Source organism: Eurytemora carolleeae, unplaced genomic scaffold, assembly GCF_000591075.1.
Source record: "Eurytemora carolleeae unplaced genomic scaffold, Eaff_2.0 scaffold123, whole genome shotgun sequence".
Classification (NCBI taxonomy): domain Eukaryota; kingdom Metazoa; phylum Arthropoda; class Copepoda; order Calanoida; family Temoridae; genus Eurytemora; species Eurytemora carolleeae.
The window spans coordinates 16,352-39,621 of NW_019396038.1; the positions used below are offsets into that span (position 1 = coordinate 16,352).

A 23,270-nucleotide genomic window follows, 5' to 3' on the forward strand; every position below is an offset into this window, starting at 1 on the left:
TGCAAGAGGTGGTTCTGGATGCTAAACAGGGAATATAAAATTCGAAACTATTTAGTTTTATCATGTGATTGGAACTTTTAAATGAGATAAGGCTCGAAATCCAAAACTTTTGAATACATAAGTTGAAAGTTTGGGGCTTTTTTAAACCTGAATTTTGATCAGTAGAACTCGAGCACTGAAAAATCCTAATCCAAGCAAAGCCGACTAACGAGATGAAACAGATTAAGAAGATCACGAGGCAAATTTGATCCGTTGAAACTTAGCTTTATTTATTGCAACAAAAGTTCCAGTCTCTAGTTTTATTATTGTTTCATATTTACTTGTTTATTTTAACTTTTCCACCAGTTTATTCCAACAAAACATTTACTTTTCAAACTCTTCTTTTGTATGTGAATAATTTTCAATATGTTGTTATTGCTATAAACGCAAGAGAGGGAGGGGGTGGGGGGGGGGAAATCCCGAAAAAGTTTTTTACTGTTTCAGTAAAACCTTTCTTTTTCTGACTTTCTGAAACCAATTCCATTTGGAATATTTTGGTCTAAATGAGATTAGTGGGCGGGGGACCCTCTTTAATGCACTGGCCGCTCACTTCGATAATATGGTGCAGTGCCTGGAAGCGTGTTTTGACATATATAACATTTATAAATATAATTCTCCAGAAAAATGCCATGCACTGTATGTCTTAAAAACTATAATAATATGCTAAACATTAACTGCAAAAATACTGCTTAAAACTATCTTTTATTAAAGTAACCTTTTCCTATAAATTTTTATGGAGCATGCACAAAATATGAACAAAGGAATTGAGTTTTTGTCACAAACACTGATTTTTTAATCCCTATATCTGTAGTATAAATATTAGATATGTCAAACTATGAATTTTTGTTAGATCTTATTCTCTAAGTTTAAAATATCAAAAGTTTACACCATTAGGTTGCAAAGATAAAGGGATCAGAAAATTCGAGTTTGTGGCAAAGACTCAATTCCTTATTCGAAATTATTCTAAAAATAGTAATAAAATATACTACAAAAAATGATTACAAATATATGATAAAAAACATAAAAGACTCTGAACACCACTGAGAACTTTCTTATTTTAGGATTGTACAATACTTGATCATTGTCACAGCATTTGTGTCTATTTATACCTTGGTCTTCATGGCTTTTGACAGGTTAGTTAATTCAGTTAGTTAGTTAGTTAGTTAGTTAGTTGGTTATTTAGTTAGTTAGTTAGATATTTAGTTGGTTAGTTAGTTAATTATTTAGTTAGTTAGTTAGTTAGTTAGTTAGTTAGTTAGTTAGCTAGTTAGTTAGTTAGTTAGTTAGTTAGTTAGTAGTTAGTAAGTTAGGTAGTTAGTTAAGATGATTAGAAAATTTAAATTGGTCTGGATGATAATTGAGTATTCAGAGGCAGAAAACCATTTGACGACATCTTTAAAGTCGTCTCTGAAGTATTATCCTTTATATGTATCCTTTATATTCAAAGAAATATTGACCCCCTCTCAGTTTCCCAATTTATCAATTTCCCAAATTTTAATTTCCATTTTGCTTGACAGAAATAAAAATATGGGTTTCTGTTTAAATTGGAATTGTCTATTATTCACTTATTATTTATTTTTGCTACGAAAACACAATAATATATTTATGTTTGTTTTCAATAAACGTCGATCAGGGGCGGACTAAACCAATATCTCAGAGCGCTTAAAATCTTTTTTGGCCCCCCTGGCCACTCCCCAAAAAAATTAAACAAAAAGCAGTAAATTTCCAATTTTTTATTTATTATCACAATTAGAGATTAGCAAATCAAAAATGAAACATTTTTTGAGATCGATTATGCATAATTATCTTATCGGTGATTAAGAAATAAACATTTAAGTCGCTGTCCAATTCATAGTTTGAATAGAAATTTAAACTGTTTACCAATTAAAACGAATTTTTCATAATAAACAATATGGAAAATGTTAGTACTTTTAACATTTTTAAATAAATCTAATCAAAGAGGTATTAATGTTGGTGATTATCTATTCATTTTTGAGCGCTTACGAATATTTTAATAAATTCCCTTTTTTACGTGTATAATGAATTTTTACAGTGATAAGCAGAAAACTTTGAAATAGGAAGACGACTTTGAAACTTAAGTTAGAACTTAAACTAGTTCAATGAAATTAGACATAGCAATTGTACACTGCAAATAGACCCTTTTAAACTTTAACTTACTAGTAAAAATTTTGAAGGGCCCCCCCCTCCAGGAGCTCAGGGGGGGCCGTGTGCCCGGGCCCCCCTCTAGTTCGCTCCGGACAATATTTAAACGATTGGGGCCAATTTTTTTCTGCCAACTATTATGACCCGAGAATTTCAGAAAAGGTATATATATATGGATTCTCAAAATGGAAAAATTCTTCAAACATCTTTAAAATCCATAAACTCCAACAAAAAAATCCGCAAAAATTTGAGTTTATTGTGATTTGGAACATAATGAAAAAGTAGCGGCTTGAAAAGCAAAATTTAAAGCTAAAATTGTTAGTAGAGCAGGAATCACCCGAAAAACTTATTCATCTTAAACGTGAATTGCAGTAGCATGGGCCCAGGGGTTTAGCTTGGGTAAAGACTAAAGATAACGTAACAAAATGCCGAGTTGTGTTATTTTTAACATGCATAAAATGGTTCTGCTTGAAGTATTAAACAGTGTTTGACTTTTTTGTTCGTGTTTGAAGTGAAAGTTTTATGTTTGCAGTTGTCCTACTGATTAAATCAACAATACAAAAACTAAATATAATAAAATGGAAATTTTCAAAATTTCAACTAGTTTTAGATTTTAAAGGTTGGCCGAACGCAAGGTTTTGTATACATAAAATATTCAACCAAAATACACAACAACAATTAAGCAAAATAAAAATACAAAAACTTGATGTTTTGAAAAGTTCACTTCTTATCCCTGCTACGTGATATTGAAAGAGTTTAATGTCGTCCTTAGAGTCTTATCCTTTATGTAAAACAATCTACCAAAGGCTCAACTTTGTATAAACTTGAATTGAATGCTAGCTAATTATTCCGACCGGTATCTCTATACATTTAGCATGCAGAAACAATTGATCCCACTGAATTATTTATTCTGAAAAGGGGGGGGGGGGTGGGGGTTTTGGCTCTTGGGGATGGTATCAATTTAATTATCATTTTGAAATTAGTAATTTTTTCTCGTTTTTTTTATTGTATTGGGATTTGAACATTTTTAAAAATAGAAATATTTTATATTTAAATATAATCCTACCCATTATATATATATTTCATATTTAAATATCATCCTACTCATTAAATATATGTTTTTCATGATAAAACTTACTAAACTTATGACGTGAAATACATTTGATTGGCCTGTACATTTTACATTTAAAACATGAAACTTGTAAAGCTCTTTATTTATGAATTGTTTTTCTTTAATATTCTTATAACAGCAGGGAAATGTTTTTGTATCGAATATTTAGAAGCTTTCACAATTTGAAAAAAGATAAAATAGAATAAAAAACATATAAATATGAAAGTTTTTTTAATCCAAGCTCTTATTTTATCTACGGGTTTAAAATTAAAAGATTATTTATTGTAAAACACCAAAACAGTCTGCGTTTTCATCATTCAATTGCTATTTTACGAAACAAAGCATTTTTCAGATAATATAATAAAGAAAAAAAGAATATTATTTAAGCCTGTTATCTACATAAATAAAAAAGTAATCTCTATTTGTCTGTATGTCCGATCATAAATTATGAACCCCATGACCGATTTGCCTCAAATTCTGATTGGGAGATTAATTAAACCAAGGAAATGTTCTTGGCTTTGTTCAAATTCAAAGATGAGTGTGTTCATTTTTTAAAACGAAAGTTTAGTTTCCAGGCAAACTGGGTTCCCTACGTTAGTTAAAATATTTATTGTATTTTATTTTAAAAATATAATTTAAGTATATTTAGAGTATCAAATATATTTGGATTTTCAAATATTTTCTTAATTTTATCTTTCATCTGTCATGAGACAATAGTCGATGAAAGAAAAAAGTTTGATACTTAGATATTAAATGAAATATGGTTTTACTTTGAAAAATGATAAATTAGTAAATTTTGAATTAAATTCAAAACTGTGTAATCCAAGAAACATATAAATTATTATTAAAATCACTCTTCATTTGCAATTTTAGTTGTCAGCTGTTAATCTAAATGTGAACATTTTGAATCATTCTCTAATGTTCGTGGACTTTTCTATTTAAACTGGTGCATTTTCAAAAATATTCAAAATTGTCGATATTTTCTCCTGTCAAAATTGTTAATCTTTGACCGTGCATAAACATTCCCTGTGATCATGTAAGTTGCCATACACAATTGGGCCCAATCGGTTCAGCCTTCCAGACAGACAAGCAAGCATATGAATACGTATTGCATTTAGGACAATATGATATTCTTATTGTTTTTTATGTATTACTTATTCTTATTTAGTATGCGGAAAAAAAATAAAATTTTCAATTAAATAAAACAAAACCGTTTTATAAATATATATTTATTACTTCAGGTTTCTAGCTGTTGTTCTCCCAATTTTCTCTAAAACGATCAGGTAAAAAATAGATTAAAATTATAAATTTTTCAGAACATTGCAAAATGAAGAAAAAAAATCACACAATCACAAAGAAAAATAATAATTGAGTTGAAAAAAATATTCATGCAAAAGAAATGCACTGTCACAGCGCTAAAACAGTTTTAAAGAAAAGGGAAAAAGGTAATTGTATAGAAAACTTACTAATGCTTTTTGTTTGTACCCTCCCCCCATCAGCCCAGTGTCATGCATTGTACAAGTGTTTGTTTAAAATACAGTTATACAACCACAGTTTCTGGGTTACGCAGTATGAAATTGAAAAAGTGAAGAATCTTGAGCGTTCTATAGTGTTAGCTGTTCTTATCATTTTCAAAAAGATTTTTTCAAAAAATAAACTGTTCAAAAATTACCACTTGCCGGGAAAAGCACTGAGCAGTAAAACAAACTTGCATTATTAGCTTATATTTTATAAAAGCGAACCCCCCCCCCCCTCCCCGAATATAATTGTTTTAATCGTCTCCCACTGCAGTACATAGATTTAATCTCCTCCCACTGCAGTACATAGATTTAATCTCCTCCCACTGCAGTACATAGATTTAATCTCCTCCCACTGCAGTACATAGATTTAATGCATAGAATTTGTTTAGATGCATTTTTCTCTGTTCGACCTTTTTACAATGATTATGATATTAGAATTAGTGATAATGGGTATACCAATGATAATATTTAGGACTGTTTGGAGCACTAATCTAATGATAATGTTTATATGCAATGATAATGTTTAGGACTGTTTGTAGCACTAAGCTATGATAATGTTTATCCCAATGATAATGTTTAGGACTGTTTGAAGTACTAAGCTATGATAATATTTATCTCAATGATAATGTTTAGGAATGCTTGAAGCACTAATCTAGTGATAATGTTTATCTGCAATGATAATGTTTAGGACTGCTTGGAGCACTAAGCTAGAGATAATGTTTATCTGGAGCAATAAGCTACTTAATAGGGTTAACACGCAGCCTCCCACTGGAGAGTCAGTTTTTATATAGATAGATAGATAGAAAATTAGATAAATAGAAAGACAAACGGATCGATAAATAGATATATAATATAGATATATGCTGTTATATTTAAGTCACAAAAAAGAGATGGGCGTCGTTTTTTTGGTTCGTTTTGAGGCTCCGCAAGAATCTTTGATGTCTTTCAAAATTACGTTATCTTGTCTCCCATTAGTTTGTTTTTATAATTTAATGCAAAATTTTAAATTGGACAAATTAGATAGAATCCGTTGTTGGTTAATATCTTTTGTTATAATACACAATTTGCAAAATATATTAATTGCACAATTAGATAGAAGAAAAGATTGAAAAAATGGATTTTTACGACATCACACATCCTTTCCTGTAAATAATTTTAGTTTTTAATTGATTAACTAAAAGTCAGCCATTTAAAATCATTTTCAAATTTTGGCGGATTTTCTTTTCAAAGTGGGGCATTTCAAATAAAATTCCAAGTATTTTTCAGGAAATTTTTTCTTAAAAACTGAAATAAACCCAAAAACTATACACATCTCTAAAACTGGGTAAATTCCATTATGTAGAATATATTGTAATTCTATTGAGTTATACACTTCATTAATCCTTTTATTCATTAAACCTTTCATTTTACAAAGTGCACAAGGATGTACTTTTTCAGAGAAAAAACTTCTAACAATCTTTTTTTTACCGAAATCACTTTTCAATGGCTTTCGAGGGAAAAGTTTTAAAAAATGCGCAGATACAGAGATGTAAACAAGCATTTACAACTAATACGAGATCATAAATAGTAATGATTAGATAAGACATTGGTCATATAAGAATATATTTAAAAATAGAATGTTATCGATTTTTATTTTCTTTATTTGATTTCTAAAACCGTGCTAAATCTATTGATCCTGCGTTAGTTTTAGGGGAATCTAGTGATAATGTTTATCTGCAATGATAATGTTTAGGACTGCTTGGAGCACTAAGCTAGAGATAATGTTTATCTGGAGCAATAAGCTACTTATAATGTTTTTCCCTATGATAATGTTTAGGACTGTTTGTAGCACTAAGCTATTGATAATGTTTATCTCAATGATAATGCCCAGGACTGTTTGGAACACTAAACTAGTGATAATGTTTATCCCAATGATAATGTTTAGGACTGTTCGGAACACTAAGCTAGTGATAATGTTTATCCCAATGATAATGATTAGGACTGTTCGGAACACAAAGCTAGTAATAATGTTTATCTGCAATGATAATGTTTAGGACTGCTTGGAGCACTAAGCTAGTGATAATGTTTATCCCAATGATAATGTTTAGGACTGTTCGAAACACTAAGCTAGTAATAATGTTTATCTCAATGATAATGTTTAGGACTGTTTGGAACACTAAACTAGTGATAATGTTTAACCCAATGATAATGTTTAAGGACTGTTCGGAACACTAAGCTAGTAATAATGTTTATCTGGATGCTGACGACTCTACTGGCTAGCCCGGCTATTCTAGCTCACGGCCTGGACTCTATGTCTGGACCAAAGGAATTTTATGAATATCAAAGAAGATTTATTTTAACAATGTTTCTCCCTCCACATGACCTGAGGTCCTAATTCATGATTGAGAAACGGATAGTTTAACTAGTGCTCAACAGTAATTTGTAGCTAATTTCCAATCAAAGACTTACATGTCCGATTCACAGCTTAAACCGCGCGTTATCTATGTAGTATGAGGAAGATATCGTCGTTTTTCATCTTTAAATGAATTGTTTATTTACTTCAATTCTTCTCAGGTTTAGTTCCACTTATCAATTTCTAGAAAAAAACTTTTTGGCTCAGCTGTAAAAAAGGTTCAGTTGTTAATCGGAGAAATTCCCTTTAAATCTTAAACAATACCTATCCAAGGAGAACAATGTGTAAAAGCTACAATTGGTGAGATCCGTTTATCTGGTGAAGATAAATCGGATTATTCTATTTTCATTTATCTCTCTCCTCCACAGAGACTCATCTACTCGTATTATCCATCTCTGTCTCTTGAGACTCATCTCTTGTGTGCACCTTCCATGAGACCCCTTCCCTCCCTCCCAATACACTGCACCTTTCCTGAGGGTCCCCTCTCTCCCCTCCACAATCTCTTACATGAGGGTCCCCCTCCCCCTCCACATATACACTGTACCTTTCATGAGGGTTCCCTCTCTCCCCACCACAATCTCTTACATGAGGGTCCTCCCCAATCCGCATACACTGCTTCTTTCATGAGGGTCCTTCCCCCCCCTCCCCCTCCCCAATCTCCCAAATCTAAAAATTTTCATACTGTTTATATTAATACTATTTTCTTGGATGCATCAACTTGTGATTACTCTATAATGAAGATAATAATGATAAAATGAATAAATAATGAATATTAATAAAAACAGATAGAGAACCAAACAGTGACGGATGGACCGGTAAGATTCTTCTTTTAGTAATAATTTTCTCTTTCCCTTCTTTTCATGAATTTTAATTTTGATCAATGAATGACACGAAAAAATGCTTATAAAAAAGAAGTTCTTCCGAAATTTACTATTTTTTAACAGGATTATTGGTCATGGATGAATTAAAGAACTTAATCGTGCCCCCCAAAAAATTATAAGTTTTTTTCTTTAGTACTCCTGCTCCTATCTCAAGGATTTCCAGGTTTCCTGGAGCGTATTCCAGGTAATAAGATTTCCAGGTTTCCTGGAGCGTATTCCAGGTAAGAAGATTTCCAGTTTTCCTGGAGCGTATTCAATGCAAAAAATGACTTCCAGGTACTAAGATTTCCAGGTTTCCTGGAGAATATTCCAGGTAATAAGTTCTCTAGGTTTCCTGGAGCAAATTCCATGTAAGATAATTTCTAGGTTAATAATCATTTAAAAGTTGAAGACATGAGTTTTAATGATATATTTTAACATAAAAATTTTGTAAAAATCCTACCTTGCGTCATTATTTACAACTATACCCTTTCCACCCTTTGTCTAATCCTCGCTGCGGTGAAGACACCCCCCCCCTTGTGGTTTTGAGATTATTGGAAAACTTGAGAGTTTGTCAGTTGTAAATCGGACATCTTGGAGGGTCTCTTGAAAGTACGCCAAAATTCCCTTTAATGTTCGTTCCTTCAAATCTTGAAGGATAAGTACAAATATAATAGAGTATATATATATCTATTATCTATTATACTTGTACTTATATATATATATATATATATATGTAAAATATAATGTAATGTTAATATGCTGAAAGTATTCCAATTGTATATTCCAATAAGGAAGGACAGGTTGAATCTCCCTATTGTTTAATTCTAATTGATTAATGCTGCCTAATGTACTACATGCATAATCATTCGACAGTAGACATACAACAAATTAATTATTTAATTTCTAACTAAGACCACCTATACCCCAAGTAAGTAAACTATAAGAATTTGAAAATCCTAAGCTATGGAGTTAAAAACATTTTCTAGCTCTTTTTTAAATTGCGTAGAACTGTAAGTTTTTTGTACTTTTCAAGCGATAGCTAAATATGGCGCAAATTCTAAAAAAAATATCTAAATAATCATTTAAACTTAGTTATTATAATTATAATTTTTCGTTCCTGATATTTTTCCCTATGAAAACATTAGATCGTAATGTGAATTATCAAATATGGAATAAATTAGGATGTCTAATTAAAGTGTATAACCTTAATCGTTAAAAATAAATGTTGTTTTATGCTTGTAATTAGATTCTGTTCTTTGTGTTTGGTTACTTTCTTCCACTCTCACTCATCACTTGTCTCTACTCTGTTATGCTTTACAGACTTCTTAAACAGGTAGATATATATATATATATATATATATGGTGTGTCAAAAAAACGGGGATAAGGGTCTACAGACTTGTTTGTATTCTGATTTTCAAGTTTGAGACCATTTTTAAAATCTATTTACAATTTCTGGTTTAATGAGACCAATTTTGGTCTTACAGATGCTAAAATGACAATTTTAAAGGCTTCCAACTGGAGTGAGTAATTTAGTAAAAAAAGATAATCTCCGTTTGCACATAAGGGTCTATGCAGACTCGTTTTTAATCGGATTTTCAAAATTGAGACCATTTTTAATATCTACGTACAATTTCCGATTCAATAAGCCCAATTTTAGGCTTGTAAATTTAAAAATAACAATTGTACTGTAATAAACTGTAACGTAACATTGAATATAAAATTTTGCAGACGGAGATTATCTTTTCTTTTAACTTCGCTCCAGTTGGAAACTTTAGGAGCCTATGAAATTATTAATTTTAAATACACAAGACTAAAATTGGCCTCATTGAATCGTTAATTGCACGTAGATATCAAAAATTATCTCAATCTTGAAATTCCTATGCAAGCAAGTCTGTAGACCCTTATACAAAAATTATGCAAACGGAGATTATCTTATTTTTACAAAATTACTAACTCCAGTTGGAAACTTTACGCAGGAGCCTTTAAAATTAAAAATTAAAAAGAGTCTGTAGACCCTTATTCCTGTTTTTTTAGACACCCTGTATATCAAATATATATATTTCAAATATCAAATCAAATATATATATTTGTCCCAAGCCAAAAACATAGAAAATATCATATTTTAAAACATATTTATAAACTTGAGACGGGGAGGCATTGATAGCCAGGGGCTGTTTAACACGCAGCCTCCCACTGGAGAGTCAGTTTTTGCAATGATGCTGACTTGAAGAAGAGGTGCTGCTGGATGTCATGCTGCTCATGGGATGGAGGGAGCTGGAGCCACTGGAGAGGATACTGTTCATAAACGTACAGGAATCCGTCAAGGAGAGGTCGGGTACCTTCATTCTCAGGGTGGAACACATAAAAATAAATGAGAGTTAAAGGGAGGAGCAAGAATTACAAAATAGTTTTTCACATTGAAAATCTTTAAGATTATCGAGAAGNGGGGTACATAAATTCAGACTGATTGGAAAGTTGCATCAAATTTCATGATTGGATCGAAGTTACAGTGTCACTCACTCACTAACTCACTTTTTGTTGTATCCATAAACATTTTAGAATACTAAGCCACTTGTTTTGTATCTCTGAACATTTTAGAACACTAAACCACTTGATTTTGCATCCCTAAACATTTTAGAATACTAAGGCACTTGTCTTTGTATCCCTAAACATTTTAGAGCACTAAACCACTTGATTTTGTATCCCTAAACATTTCAGAACACTAAATCACTTGCTTTTGTATCACTAAACATTTTAGAACACTAAACCACTTGTCTTTGTATCACTAAACCACTACTTATTCTATCACTAAATATTTTAGAATAATAAGTCACTTGTTTTTGTATCACTAAACATTTCAGAACACTAAATCACTTGATTTTGTATCCCTAAACATTTTAGAACACTAAACCACTTGATTTTGTATCACTAAACATTTCAGAACACTAAACCACTTGATTTTGTATCCCTAAACATTTCAGAACACTAAATCACTTGATTTTGTATCACTAAACATTTTAGAACACTAAATCACTTGATTTTGTATCACTGAACCACTAGTTTTTGTATCACTAAATATTTTAGAATACTAAGTCACTTGTTTTTGTATCCCTAAACATTTAGAACACTAAACCACTAGTTTTTGTATCACTAAATATTTTAGAATACTAAGTCACTTGTTTTTGTATCACTAAATATTTTAGAACACTAAGCCATTTGTTTTTGTATCACTAAACATTTAGAACACTAAATCACTTGTTTTTGTATCACTAAATATTTTAGAACACTAAGCCATTTGTTTTTGTATCGCTAAATATTTTAGAACACTAAACCACTAGTTTTTGTATCCCTTAACATTTTAGAACACTAAGCCACTTGTTTTTATTAAGTATTGTTAAGTATTAATTGACAAAATTCTCATTGTAATTTTTAAAAGTGATATCTTTGTGTTACTGTAGATTAAATATAGAATTTTATCGTCAACATACAGTTTACGAGAGTCACCTCCCCCATCCGTTAAAAACAAGTTTAAAACATCATTCTGGCAGTAAACACACTCCATTTGAGAAAAGAGGGGGTACCCTTTACATTCATGTTTATGAAATTAACTAACCCCATTTCCTTCCCCCCCCCNAAACAACTCTTTCAGAGATTCTGATTTAAGTTTAACATTTTGCTTTTAAAGAAATTAAATTGAATTTCATGATTTAAATTTCATGGGATATCAAAATAATTCTAAACAAAACAAATCTAAATATCAAAAGTTAAAAATGAATGTTATGTACTAACCTTAATACACCACAAAGAACGTCAATTAAAATGACAACATTTTTCATTAACTGATATATAAATCTTTTTATAAATAGAACAAAATATAAAAAGAGGGGAAAAGTAAAAAAAAAATGAAAAAATGAAACAATGAACATATATCTACATTTATATGTATATAAGAAGATTAAGGAAATGATATTTCCCAAGTGCCAATTTATAAAGGCCAATCATCTTGATCTTTTAGATCTTGGCTCTTGCATCGGATTTAGATAAAGGAAGGAATATGTCTTCTACTAAATAGAAAGAGATAAATTTACATGTAAAGATAATAAAACACGTTTAATCTCTAGCTTAAAGGTAATTCAACCATTTTAAATATAAAATATTTTCTTTTTTTAAAGAAAATTAACAGACCCAAAAGTGAACCGATAGATAGTTTAAAGATGAATACAGAGCTATGAAAAAAGTTTGAATTTTTTTCCCCTGCTAATTTTTTTCTTTTTGTTTAGGGTCCTGGAGGTCACAGTAGCAGTAGGGACGCATTAAAGGTAAACATGTAAACATTAAAAAATTAGCAGAGATTAAATTACAATTGTTACATTCCCTTAGACGACAAGAGAGATAGTTGCACTAACAGTATTTATAGTTCGCAATATCTACAAAGGTCTACGACATTGGGTTACAAGGATAAAGGGATTAGAAAATAAGATCATTAATTATAACTCTTCTTTTATATAAACAGCTTTTTAGAAGAAAAAGATGTTTTGAGTTTCTAGTATGTTTCTAATAAATTTGCTCCTCACATGCACAGCTGCCCCTTTAGTAAAAGTAAATTCAACCTATATGAAGCATAAAGTCTGACCGCGTCAACCTTGTTGCACCGACTAGTCCTTCCCACAGAGCTAGGTACAGTACAAACTGTCACCGAAAAGGCTGACCCGGCTCGGAAATTCAAATGTACGACGGATGCCCGTGCTCTCATACTTATACGTTAAATTGAAGCTTCGAGGCCACACATTTAACCTTCTGCTTCTGTTTAGAGGAGAATGAGGGACAGCAAATATGAAATCCTATTGTTTAGTTCAATTTATAGATAAAATACAGTTCAACCTATCGACTAACAAGTCTAAACAATTTTTTTAGGATCTCATAAAACGTTATATCTCAAAAATCTATTTTTAGAATCAATAATATCAATAATATGGATATCTGAGTAGTGTTCAGAAGGGCATATACCGCATAACACACGTTTGTATAACAAACTTATTAAAGAATATTTACTATAATATTTTAACGCACAGAACAATGAGAAAATATTTTCATGGAAAACAATAGATACAACTTTGCTGTTTTCAGCAAACAACTCTTTCAGAGATTCTGATTTAAGTTTAACATTTTGCTTTTAAAGAAATTAAATTGAATTTCATGATTTAAATTTCATTTAATTGAATGACATTTTAAATGTTTTTTTATAAATCAGATTGTACAATTATTTGATTAAAGCTACCATGCTAGGCTACTCTGTTTGAAAAATTTTAAACAAAATGATGACGTAAGTAAACTGTAAAACTTTTATCATCAATATTTCAAAGCTTAAAAGTTTGTTTTATCCCTCTTCCCCCTTTATAAAATGCAGTATATTTGTAGGAATATAGTACTTGTATATTCCGATGATAAATGTTTATTGTTTGTTATACCTCATTATCGAGAAATAATAAAGAAAAAGATGTAAGTTATGTACATAATTCCTTGTTTTTATCATGAAACACCATTTTCAAACAACAATTAAATGTTTTTATTTCCCCTCTACATTATGATATTCCTGTAAGACAAATGATGTTCAACAAAATATGAGAAGAAAATAATTGATTTACCAAAATAGAAATAATATGATCCAACTTTTTTTTTATTATCCACAAAAAGTGTGGGGGGTGGGGGGCTCTAATTCCTATATCTTCAACATTTGATACATTTTTGAAAAGCCCTAGGGTTCTTTATTTGCAAAATCCAGTTATGCATTTTCCTACATTTTACATTTTTTTTTTTACATTTTAATAATTAAATACTGAATTATTATTTTCCTTGTCTGTATCCTTTAGACTGTTTAATATATTCCTTGACTGTATCCATTACACTGTTTGATATGTTCCTTGACTGTATCCATTAGACTGTTTAATATATTCCTTGACTGTATCCATTAGACTGTTTGATATGTTCCTTGACTGTATCCATTAGACTGTTTGATATGTTCCTTGACTGTATTCGTTAGACTGTTTGATATGTTCCTTGACTGTATCCATTAGACTGTTTGGTATGTTCCTTGAATGTATTCGTTACACTGCTTGATATGTTCCTTGACTGTATCCATTAGACTGTTTAATATATTCCTTGACTGTATCCTTTAGACTGTTTAATATATTTCTTGACTGTATCCATTAGACTGTTTAATATATTCCTTGACTGTCTGTTTGATATGTTCCTTGACTGTATCCATTAGACTGTTTAAGATATTCCTTGACTGTATCCATTAGACTGTTTGATATGTTCCTTGACTGTATCCATTAGACTGTTTAAGATATTCCTTGACTGTATCCATTAGACTATTGAATATGTTCCTTGACTGTTTTCATTACACTGTTTGATATGTTCCTTGACTGTATCCTTTAGACTGTTTAAGATATTCCTTGACTGTATCCATTAGACTGTTTGATATGTTCCTTGACTGTATCCATTAGACTGTTTAATATATTCCTTGACTGTATCCATTAGACTATTGATATGTTCCTTGACTGTATCCTTTAACGACTGCTTAATATGAAATTCGATTACATATTTTCCATGATTGTATCTAATAAAAGCTATGTTCCTTGACTTAAACTCATTTGGAATTTTCATGATATGCTTTGTTCCTGCCGTATTCCAGATAACCGCTTTAGAATGAAAGCTAAGAATAAAACGCGGTATACTAATCACTTTGCGCACATCACAGATTTAAAAACCACACCTCTGTTATGGTGTAAAGGATTAGATGTTGAAAAATATAAAGAGGAAATTATAAAAGTTTTCCAACTTATTTCATATAAACTTTCACGATAGGTTCAGGAAGGATTTAAATAAGGGAGGATTTTATACTTTTAAAGGTTAAGGTTAAACAAAGTGAAATTATAATTGTTTTGATATTATGCAATATCTATTGTTTTCGCTTAAGTGCAAATATTCTTTATAAAGACCCAATTGACGTGAATGTCCAATTATCCAAATTATTTGACCTGATAAACATCATTTTTTCCCTTTTCTCTTTACTTTTTTGTCGGCATATGCGTTATGAACGAACAAGTAAAACGAACCAACTCTGTAAATTTAACGATTGTAAAATAAAAGCTACAAATTGGATTATCAGGAAAAAGCTCGCCTTTATACTGAATGTATTGTATATTTATACATCTATAATCACAGATTGGTTAATCGGCGAAGCATCTTAAAGGATTTAACTTAATCTTTTGAATTACCACAAAAGATAAGGAAAAGAGTAAAAACTGACTTTTTGGTAACTCAAGACATGTGACTGTAAAGGAATTGTTTTCAGCTTCAGTTTTTAATAAGTATTGGCAAAGTTCCATCGATTTTTGTGTGAGAGTTTGCAACCTTAGGATTACAGTGAAATATCAGGTTGCAGACATATAAGGAAATTATATTTATTTATATATATGTATTGTACTGTATGTGTACTGTACAGCTTGCCCTTGTTGGTTGAAAGTCGGCCAGTACTTGATTGAGCCGAAGTGTATTGTTCTTTAATTATTGAATCATCTTATTATAATTATTATTTGAATTATCTATAAGTATTGTTTTTTAGAACAAGAAGAGAGTAGTGAGGATGGTTGTTGCAGTTACAGCTGTATTTGCAGTATCCTGGCTCCCAATTCAATCCATTCTGCTCCTTAAATCCCTTGGACTCTATCCAGTTACAATCCCTAAAATAATAATACAGGTAGATTTAATACAATCCTTCTTTCTCCTTAAATCCCTTGAATTCTCTCCAGTTACGAATACAATCCCTAAAATAATAAAACCGGTAGATTTAATACAATCCATCCTGATCCTTAAATCCCTTGGACTCTATCCAGTTACAATCCCTAAAATAATAATACAGGTATATTCAATACAATCCATCCTGCTCCTCAAATCCATTAGACTATCCAATTACAATTCCTAAAATAAGAATACAGAGTCCGAATTTAATGAATTTGAGCCAAGTCTCAAATCCACCAAAATCCGGTTTCAATTGAGTGTCGGCTTAAATTTTGAAACATTGCATAACATTTTAAGTGAAACTAATCATAGTTGAGCCCCGTCTCAAATTTAAGCCGCGGCTTCAATTCAATTTGGCCTCTGGTAGATTTAATTCAACCCATCTTGCTCCATAAATCCCTTGGACTCTATCCAGTTACAATCCTACAGGTAGAATTTACTCCATCCTGCTCCTTAAATCCCTTTAAATCTATACAGTTACCATCCTTAAAATGAAAATATAGGCAAAATCAGTTAAGTTCAGAGATTGGGATTTTTAAATGGAGAGAATTCTACTAACTTAGATCCAAATCATTATATATTCAAACAGAAATATTCTTTCTCTGAAAGAATATTCAATAAAAGACTTTTTCCAGAAGGCTAGTTTAAAAAATATTTTTTCCAAAAATATTCTTTATCTTAGGACTTTATTCGAGGTACTAAGTCCCAAAATTCTAATAAAAAAAGTTCAAAAGACTAACTCCAAAATTTCTTTTCCCAGTTCATGTATTATTCTCAAAAGTACAATTTCCCAAATACATTTAAATTCACAATTCCAGCTACACGCCGACTATTTATCATAGGATTTTTTTTATCAAATTATTATTTACCAAAGGAATAGAACACTTTTAAAAAGATCCAATTTTCTATTTCTTATATCTTTTATATTTCAAACTATGGTTTTTGCATGAGCAAACAGTCAAATTTTAAAATATCAAAGGTTTTCACTGTCAGATTGCAAAGATAAAGGGATTAAAAATTATCATTTCTCGAACTAAATTCTATAAATTTGAGCTATGTCATTGAACAACCTACCGCTGACTCAAATTTGAACCATCGATGCAAAGTAAAAGTAAGGAAAGATTTGAATCGGTAATTCAAATTAATGACCCCTCACATTCATTAAACTCGGTCCCTAAATCTACTATTGTCTAATACATTGTTCTGCTGCAGATTGCATCTCATGTTCTTGCATACAGTAATTCCTGCATGAATCCGATCCTCTACGCTTGGCTCTCTACTTCCTTCAGGTAACAGTTTACCTGGAAATTTAAGATGGAATGTACACAAAATTGAGTAAGTACACGGTGGACTAAGCCAGTAGTGGGGTCGGTCAAATAGGCCTGGGATTAGGCCGGGTACTGTAAAAAGTCTGAACCCGCCATGGGAGTTGTCAAAGTTAGCCCTCCGACGGGACTATGCCAAGAAAATTGACCCCTGTCGTGTCTGGTTAAAGCGACGTACTGTACAGAATATGGTAATAGGATCGGGTCAGTACACGCTGTTATCTGGCAGCCCGGTACAAACTGGGCAGGTCCTGTTCGAATTCAAATTACTACGGCCCAGAGTGAGCAGTCACACATTTCAAAAGTTACATGCTCTATTCATTTTCTTTCTTGTTTCTACTGCATAAATTTGAAATTTACTTCCAGAGAAAAACTTTAAATTATTCATCTTCATAAAGAAAAAGTATTCAATGGTTTAATGCTTCACAAGTTGTGACGAAAATCATTGCTATTTTGAAGTACATTGTTGTGCTATATTTTTTACATATTAAAGTGTGTAACGTTTTTTACGCTTTTTTTACATACTTTGAAGTAGAGATCAATATACGGCTGAAAATACAGCTAATTGGTTAAGTCAATTTTTTTTAAAAAGTGCTATCGTAACATAATGTCCCGTGGGACGTTAGGCAACTTAACGCCCCTCTTTTGTGGGAATCATGGGTCGAAATTAAATGTTTATTAAAAGGTCTTTATTTTCTCTCTCTCCAGTTTCCGGAAGCGTGCTTCCTGTTTTCTAATTTATATTCCGAGCTGTGTTGTATTCATGTTTCTTATATAAAGAGAAGAAACTCATTTTACTCCTAATGTTTTCATGATTTATAAAATCAACCAGGAGAAGAACTAGCAAACATAAATCAAATTTGAACCACCATTTTATTCTGCATTATTGATTATTATCAATAATAATAATAATATCATAATAACTTTCTGCACTGCTCTCAAACTTTTTAGTTATAAAAACAAATGAGATTGATTTGTGTAAATAAGTTTATTTTTTTAATAAATTCTATAAAATATTTTATTTTTGAGAGAATTTCATTTTAAGATTGATTGGCATTTTTATTTATCGAATAACAAATTTAGAAAATAAAAATAAAAAATGTATAGACTTATGAAGCATCCTGATATTTTATATTATATTTAAGAAATACAACATTGTGAACTTATTTCATAAGTTGAAAACAAATTCTGATTGATGCATGGTATAACGGTTTAACCAGCGGCTAATTGGAGTACGTGTGGGATTAATATGCATTTTCTTACCATACCATGTAGATTTAAAGCTTATTTTCTTTAATTATTTACAAGTTAAGAAGAAAGGTTAAGCATGTTATTTGCTATAAATTTCTAAAAAAAATCTTTAATTATTGCAGACATTTAATTAATGGACAAAGAAGAATTTAATCAACATTTTTTCATCTTAATTAATTTTTTAGCCTCAGTCATTGAAAACGAAAGAATTTACAAAAGGGAGTGTTCTTGTAATTTCAAGTGAACCTATATTTAATAAGAGCCATCTCAGATTCTCAACGGAACCCTTTACACATTTATCAGTAATATGGAAGATACTGTCGTTTCTCTAGATTAAAATAATTAAACCTTATCTAAAAATGTTGTATTTTCAATCAATCAATTCTTTAAAAATGGACTGTAAGCGTAATTTCCAGTGGCCCTAATGCAACGATGACAAAAGATGACAACACCTGGTTTACGACGGTACCGTTGAAATCTTTCTCTGATCAATCTTGAGGAAGATATTTTCGTTTTTCTAGGTTTAAAAGAGCCTCATTCTGATGATTCCTTGGTTTGTTTTCCAAAAGTAAAATGGCGCAAGTCACATTTGTACAGAATCATCAATTGAAAGTAATGAGTTTTCAAAGCTATAAAAAATTATGTATAATTCATACATGATCAGATAAAGCTTTTAACGGTACCGTTGTGAATCGGGCATGCCATCTTTGCATGGAGGGTCATTTAGAAATTACGCTTTCATTACCTTAAAGGATGCAGCTGTTAACCGGACTTGCCACTGATGGGAATTTTAAACTTGAATATTGCAGGGCTGGGTTTCTGAATCTGATACCATGTGCTCCCCGCGCAGTTGTTCCCCTGCACCCAGAACGCCAGGGATAAGAGTAGACCTAAACCTGAATAATTATAACATAATATTAATATAATAATAAAAGGGGTCATACTTATTTTTAACATCTTTTCTAAACTCATTTTGTACGCAAAATGTTTTTGGTAACTTGGACAATTTGAATTGACACTTTCGAAAAGCTGTCAAATTCATCAGTTCATGTATTGTACACCATTTACTCTTTTGAATCGTAGACCTTAATCATATTTCCCACTGATTAGTTAGTCCTTGTTTAAATTTTGCAAGTTTTAACTACAAGGGACTGTAAAGGAAAAATGAAAGGGGGTATATGCTGAAAGCTAATCACTTTAGCTCTTGATCGCACCCCATGAAAGTTATATCGTCATGTTCCTGTCTCGAGAAATTGACAAAGAACTGTGTTAAATTTACACGAAAATTCATAAATATAGAATTTTGTATAGAACTCGTAGGTTTAAACAGATCATATTCAGCATGTCATGTGATACAATGGGAGACACGTGACCGGTATACTGCACTACCATTGGCGGGAGTTCTGATGACGTAATACGGACTCATATTATCAATTTTATCTATTAAAAAACAAATAAAAATTATAATAATTGGAGGAAACCTAAGTTATAATTAGGTTTATCTGGGATATCTTAATTTTCCGATTGGTTGCGTATTTGCTGAATATGATCAGTTCAAATCCACCATTTCTATACAAAATATATAAATTTTCATATAAATTTGACACAGTTTTATATAAATTTCTCGAGACAGGATTCTCAGATATAACTTTAATGGGTCGCGATCAAGATCTAAAGTGATTAGCTTTCAGCCTATACCCCCTTTTATTTTTCTTATACAGTCCCTTTAAGATTTTTTAAATAAAAGGATAATCTACGGATTGAAGTTCATCATTCACCCTGTGTGATGAAAAATTCAGGATCTTGGTTATTTTGCAAACATTTTGAGAGAAACTTTTAAAAATAAAATTATCGATAATTAAATAAATAAGTTGGATCACTGTTTTTAGGTTAAAAAGTCATTCTATTTATGTTTCATGATTATTCAAGAATTATAAAATTGTTTTCTAAATCTACTCTAAAAATGCAGGAAAGAAGGCGGCAACCTATAGAAATGAACAGGTTGGATATTCCCCGTATTCCTCTTCTAGCGGAGAAGACAACCGCAGATGAGCATGAGAACCATCAAACTACAAATATAGATCACCCTGTACCTGCGATCATTCCGATAGATCAGCCGGCGATCATGGTTCGTCAACCTGTATTATAAACTGTGTTCGATCTGAATCTACAGACTCTCTTAACGATCTTCATATCAATCTGTAAACATTTATTAACTGTTATTTATGCTTATTGGAAGTTTGATTCTGATTAATTGCAGAAAACTACTGTTCCACAAACCCACAGTGAAGTTTATAGAAAAAAACTACTGATATAAGACTAAGGAATCAAATAAATATGAATAATGAACAGCAATTGCCTGAACCGGAATTTAAACCCCGCCAGAGTTCACAGACCCTGCCGTAAAGAGTACAGTACGTACTACGCAGTACAGTGTAAATTAGCATTACATTAGCGTGAATAAACGTAGTTATAAAGACGATTAAGACTATAAAAATATAGTGAATAGTTAGCTTGTGCAGTAAATCCTTTCTGTGCATTTTTAAGAACTTTGTTAAAACAATTTAATCAGCAGAGTTACTGTTTTTCGTTAAAAGGCATTTAGTCACATATTCTATTTTAGAAAACTTTAGGTAAAGTACAGTGCAAGAGAGTGAATGATTATTAATAACTTTATTCTCAAAGAGAAATATTTAATCCTGGAAAAGGACTGTAGGCTAGATTTTAAGTCTACATTTACCACTATTTGTCGTCTTTAGTTACTTTATCTTCTCAAGTGCATTGTTCCAATGTTCCGTGGCTATTGCAATATTTTTACAAGTTTCCCTACTCAAACAATTAAAACAACAATAATAGGTAAAAGCAATTGTTTTTTTGCTGTTTTTACGGATTCTTCTAAAAAATGATTTAAAAAATACAGAAAAAAAAAATTCCACGGGCAAAGCCGGGCACTTCAGCTAGTGTTTTATATAATAATGATCTTATAGGTATATAAGACAAAAATATCAATAAAAAGTTATTATTTCTAACTATATATATATTATATTATTATATGAAAGTGAAAATATTCAAAAAGTAAATAATTAAATTCAAAATGATTTTCCAAGAGAAAGACTGAATTCAAAATATTGTGATGCTTGGATATTGATGAATGAAATTAGTTTTCAAATCTAGAGATTACTATTTTCTCACCTTACGGTATAAACTAAAATGAATTTAAAATCATAAGAAATCAAAAATGCCAACCCCGAACAAAGTTTGACTTAAACATTAATAAAAATTGGGATCTATTAGTCAAATTACAATTTTGCGGATTTTGCGGATTGGAAATTTAGAAGATTAATTTGATTTTTCACATTTTTTTTTTCTAATCAAATTCAAAATTTGTCAGTAATATCATTAAAATTAGTCAAAATCTCTTTGTAAATTAGTAAATAAGTGGACTATTCATAAAATAACATTTAAGCTATACTTGGAATCGATAAGTTTTTTATTAATAATAATTCTCGTTAAAACCAAAAATTGTAATGTATAAGGGTGCGGAGTGTACACGTATGTAAAGTAAATATGTTCAAATAATACTTATCAATGGAAAATATTGAGTTATGAATGTTAAACTTAAAATGAAAAGCATAATGATTTTTTTACTTTTTCCAGTAATATTTTTTATTTAAAATTTGAATCCAAGTAAATTTTTTGAATACTTACTCGAAATTTTTGTTCAGAAATCAATCTATATAATAAAAAATAAGATATTTTTGAAATTATGATTTATTGAATTAGATAAGATATATGTTGTCGGTAAAATGTTTTTAATGTTTATGAAAAAGTAAAATGTAATTTTTAGTAATTGTAGTAATAGTTTTATGTTGGAAAATATTATGTTTATATGATATATTGTATTGTAGATATAATGACAATAGCCCAATATTTAAAGCACAAATAATGTTAAAAATGTTTTCTTTTATGTAAAACCGAACTTAAAATTCCTGATATAAGACTAAAACTGTAATTAGATGTACAACAAAATTATTAAATATCAAACAAATGATTTAAAAAAGCAAGAAAAATGGGGGAGGGGCTTTTGGTCCCCACCCTCCAGTTTTTACCCGTGCAGCTTTCGTTTCTAAAATTCTATTATCCTTAAAAAAATTATTTAGTAGTTTTTAAAGATCTCTTTCCACAAACTCAAAATTAATTCCTATACCTTTGCAATCTGATGGTGTAAACCTTTTATAATTTAGACATCGACTATTTGATCTATAATAATTTATAATTTGAAATATATATAATAATGTGGCATCAGGATGGAAAGATGGAAGGATTTAACAAATCTGAGTGTTTGTAGCAAGCACACAGTTATTTAACTGTTGAACAGAACAAAGTATAATTTCACTTAAATAATTTGTTAAAAAGTTTTATGATTTTCTAGGAATATAAAATATCAGGAATATAAAGTTTTAAAGATTAACCACTTTTGTAAACAATATATAAACGAATTATGGAAAAAATCAAAACATGTATGTTTTCTAGGGTTTGCAGCGATAAGAAAAAATACGAAATTTTCGCGAAATTTTTTCGCATTTTTTGCTTTATTCATTTTCGCGAAAAAATGCAAAATTTCGTGAAAAGTTTGGAAAACGAACAAAAATTTTCGCATATTTTTGCAAGCGTTTCGTTCGCTGCAAACCCTATTGTTGTCTATAAAATAATTGAATAAATGTATTTTTTATAAAATAAAATCCTTATTTCTTATAGAAAAATAATTGGAAATCCATTGTTTTGTCCACAGGAATCAAAAA

At 30.5% G+C, this 23,270-nt stretch overlaps 1 protein-coding gene across 1 annotated transcript in view; it reads left to right on the forward strand.

Annotated features, from left to right (window-relative positions):
- The window catches only part of LOC111699701 (allatostatin-A receptor), a 35,632-nt gene extending 14,258 nt beyond the window's left edge, over positions 1-21,374 (forward strand). The window contains exons 5-15 of the mRNA XM_023470430.1: positions 1,101-1,172; positions 4,555-4,596; positions 7,030-7,138; positions 8,011-8,040; positions 8,240-8,290; positions 9,335-9,421; positions 12,370-12,408; positions 15,717-15,851; positions 17,105-17,181; positions 19,278-19,344; positions 20,438-21,374. Of these exons, the coding sequence (XP_023326198.1) occupies positions 1,101-1,172; positions 4,555-4,596; positions 7,030-7,138; positions 8,011-8,040; positions 8,240-8,290; positions 9,335-9,421; positions 12,370-12,408; positions 15,717-15,851; positions 17,105-17,181; positions 19,278-19,344; positions 20,438-20,617 (889 nt within the window). The 3' untranslated portion in view covers positions 20,618-21,374. The remainder of the gene's footprint in view (positions 1-1,100; positions 1,173-4,554; positions 4,597-7,029; positions 7,139-8,010; positions 8,041-8,239; positions 8,291-9,334; positions 9,422-12,369; positions 12,409-15,716; positions 15,852-17,104; positions 17,182-19,277; positions 19,345-20,437) is intronic.
- The last annotated feature ends 1,896 nt before the right edge of the window (positions 21,375-23,270 follow it).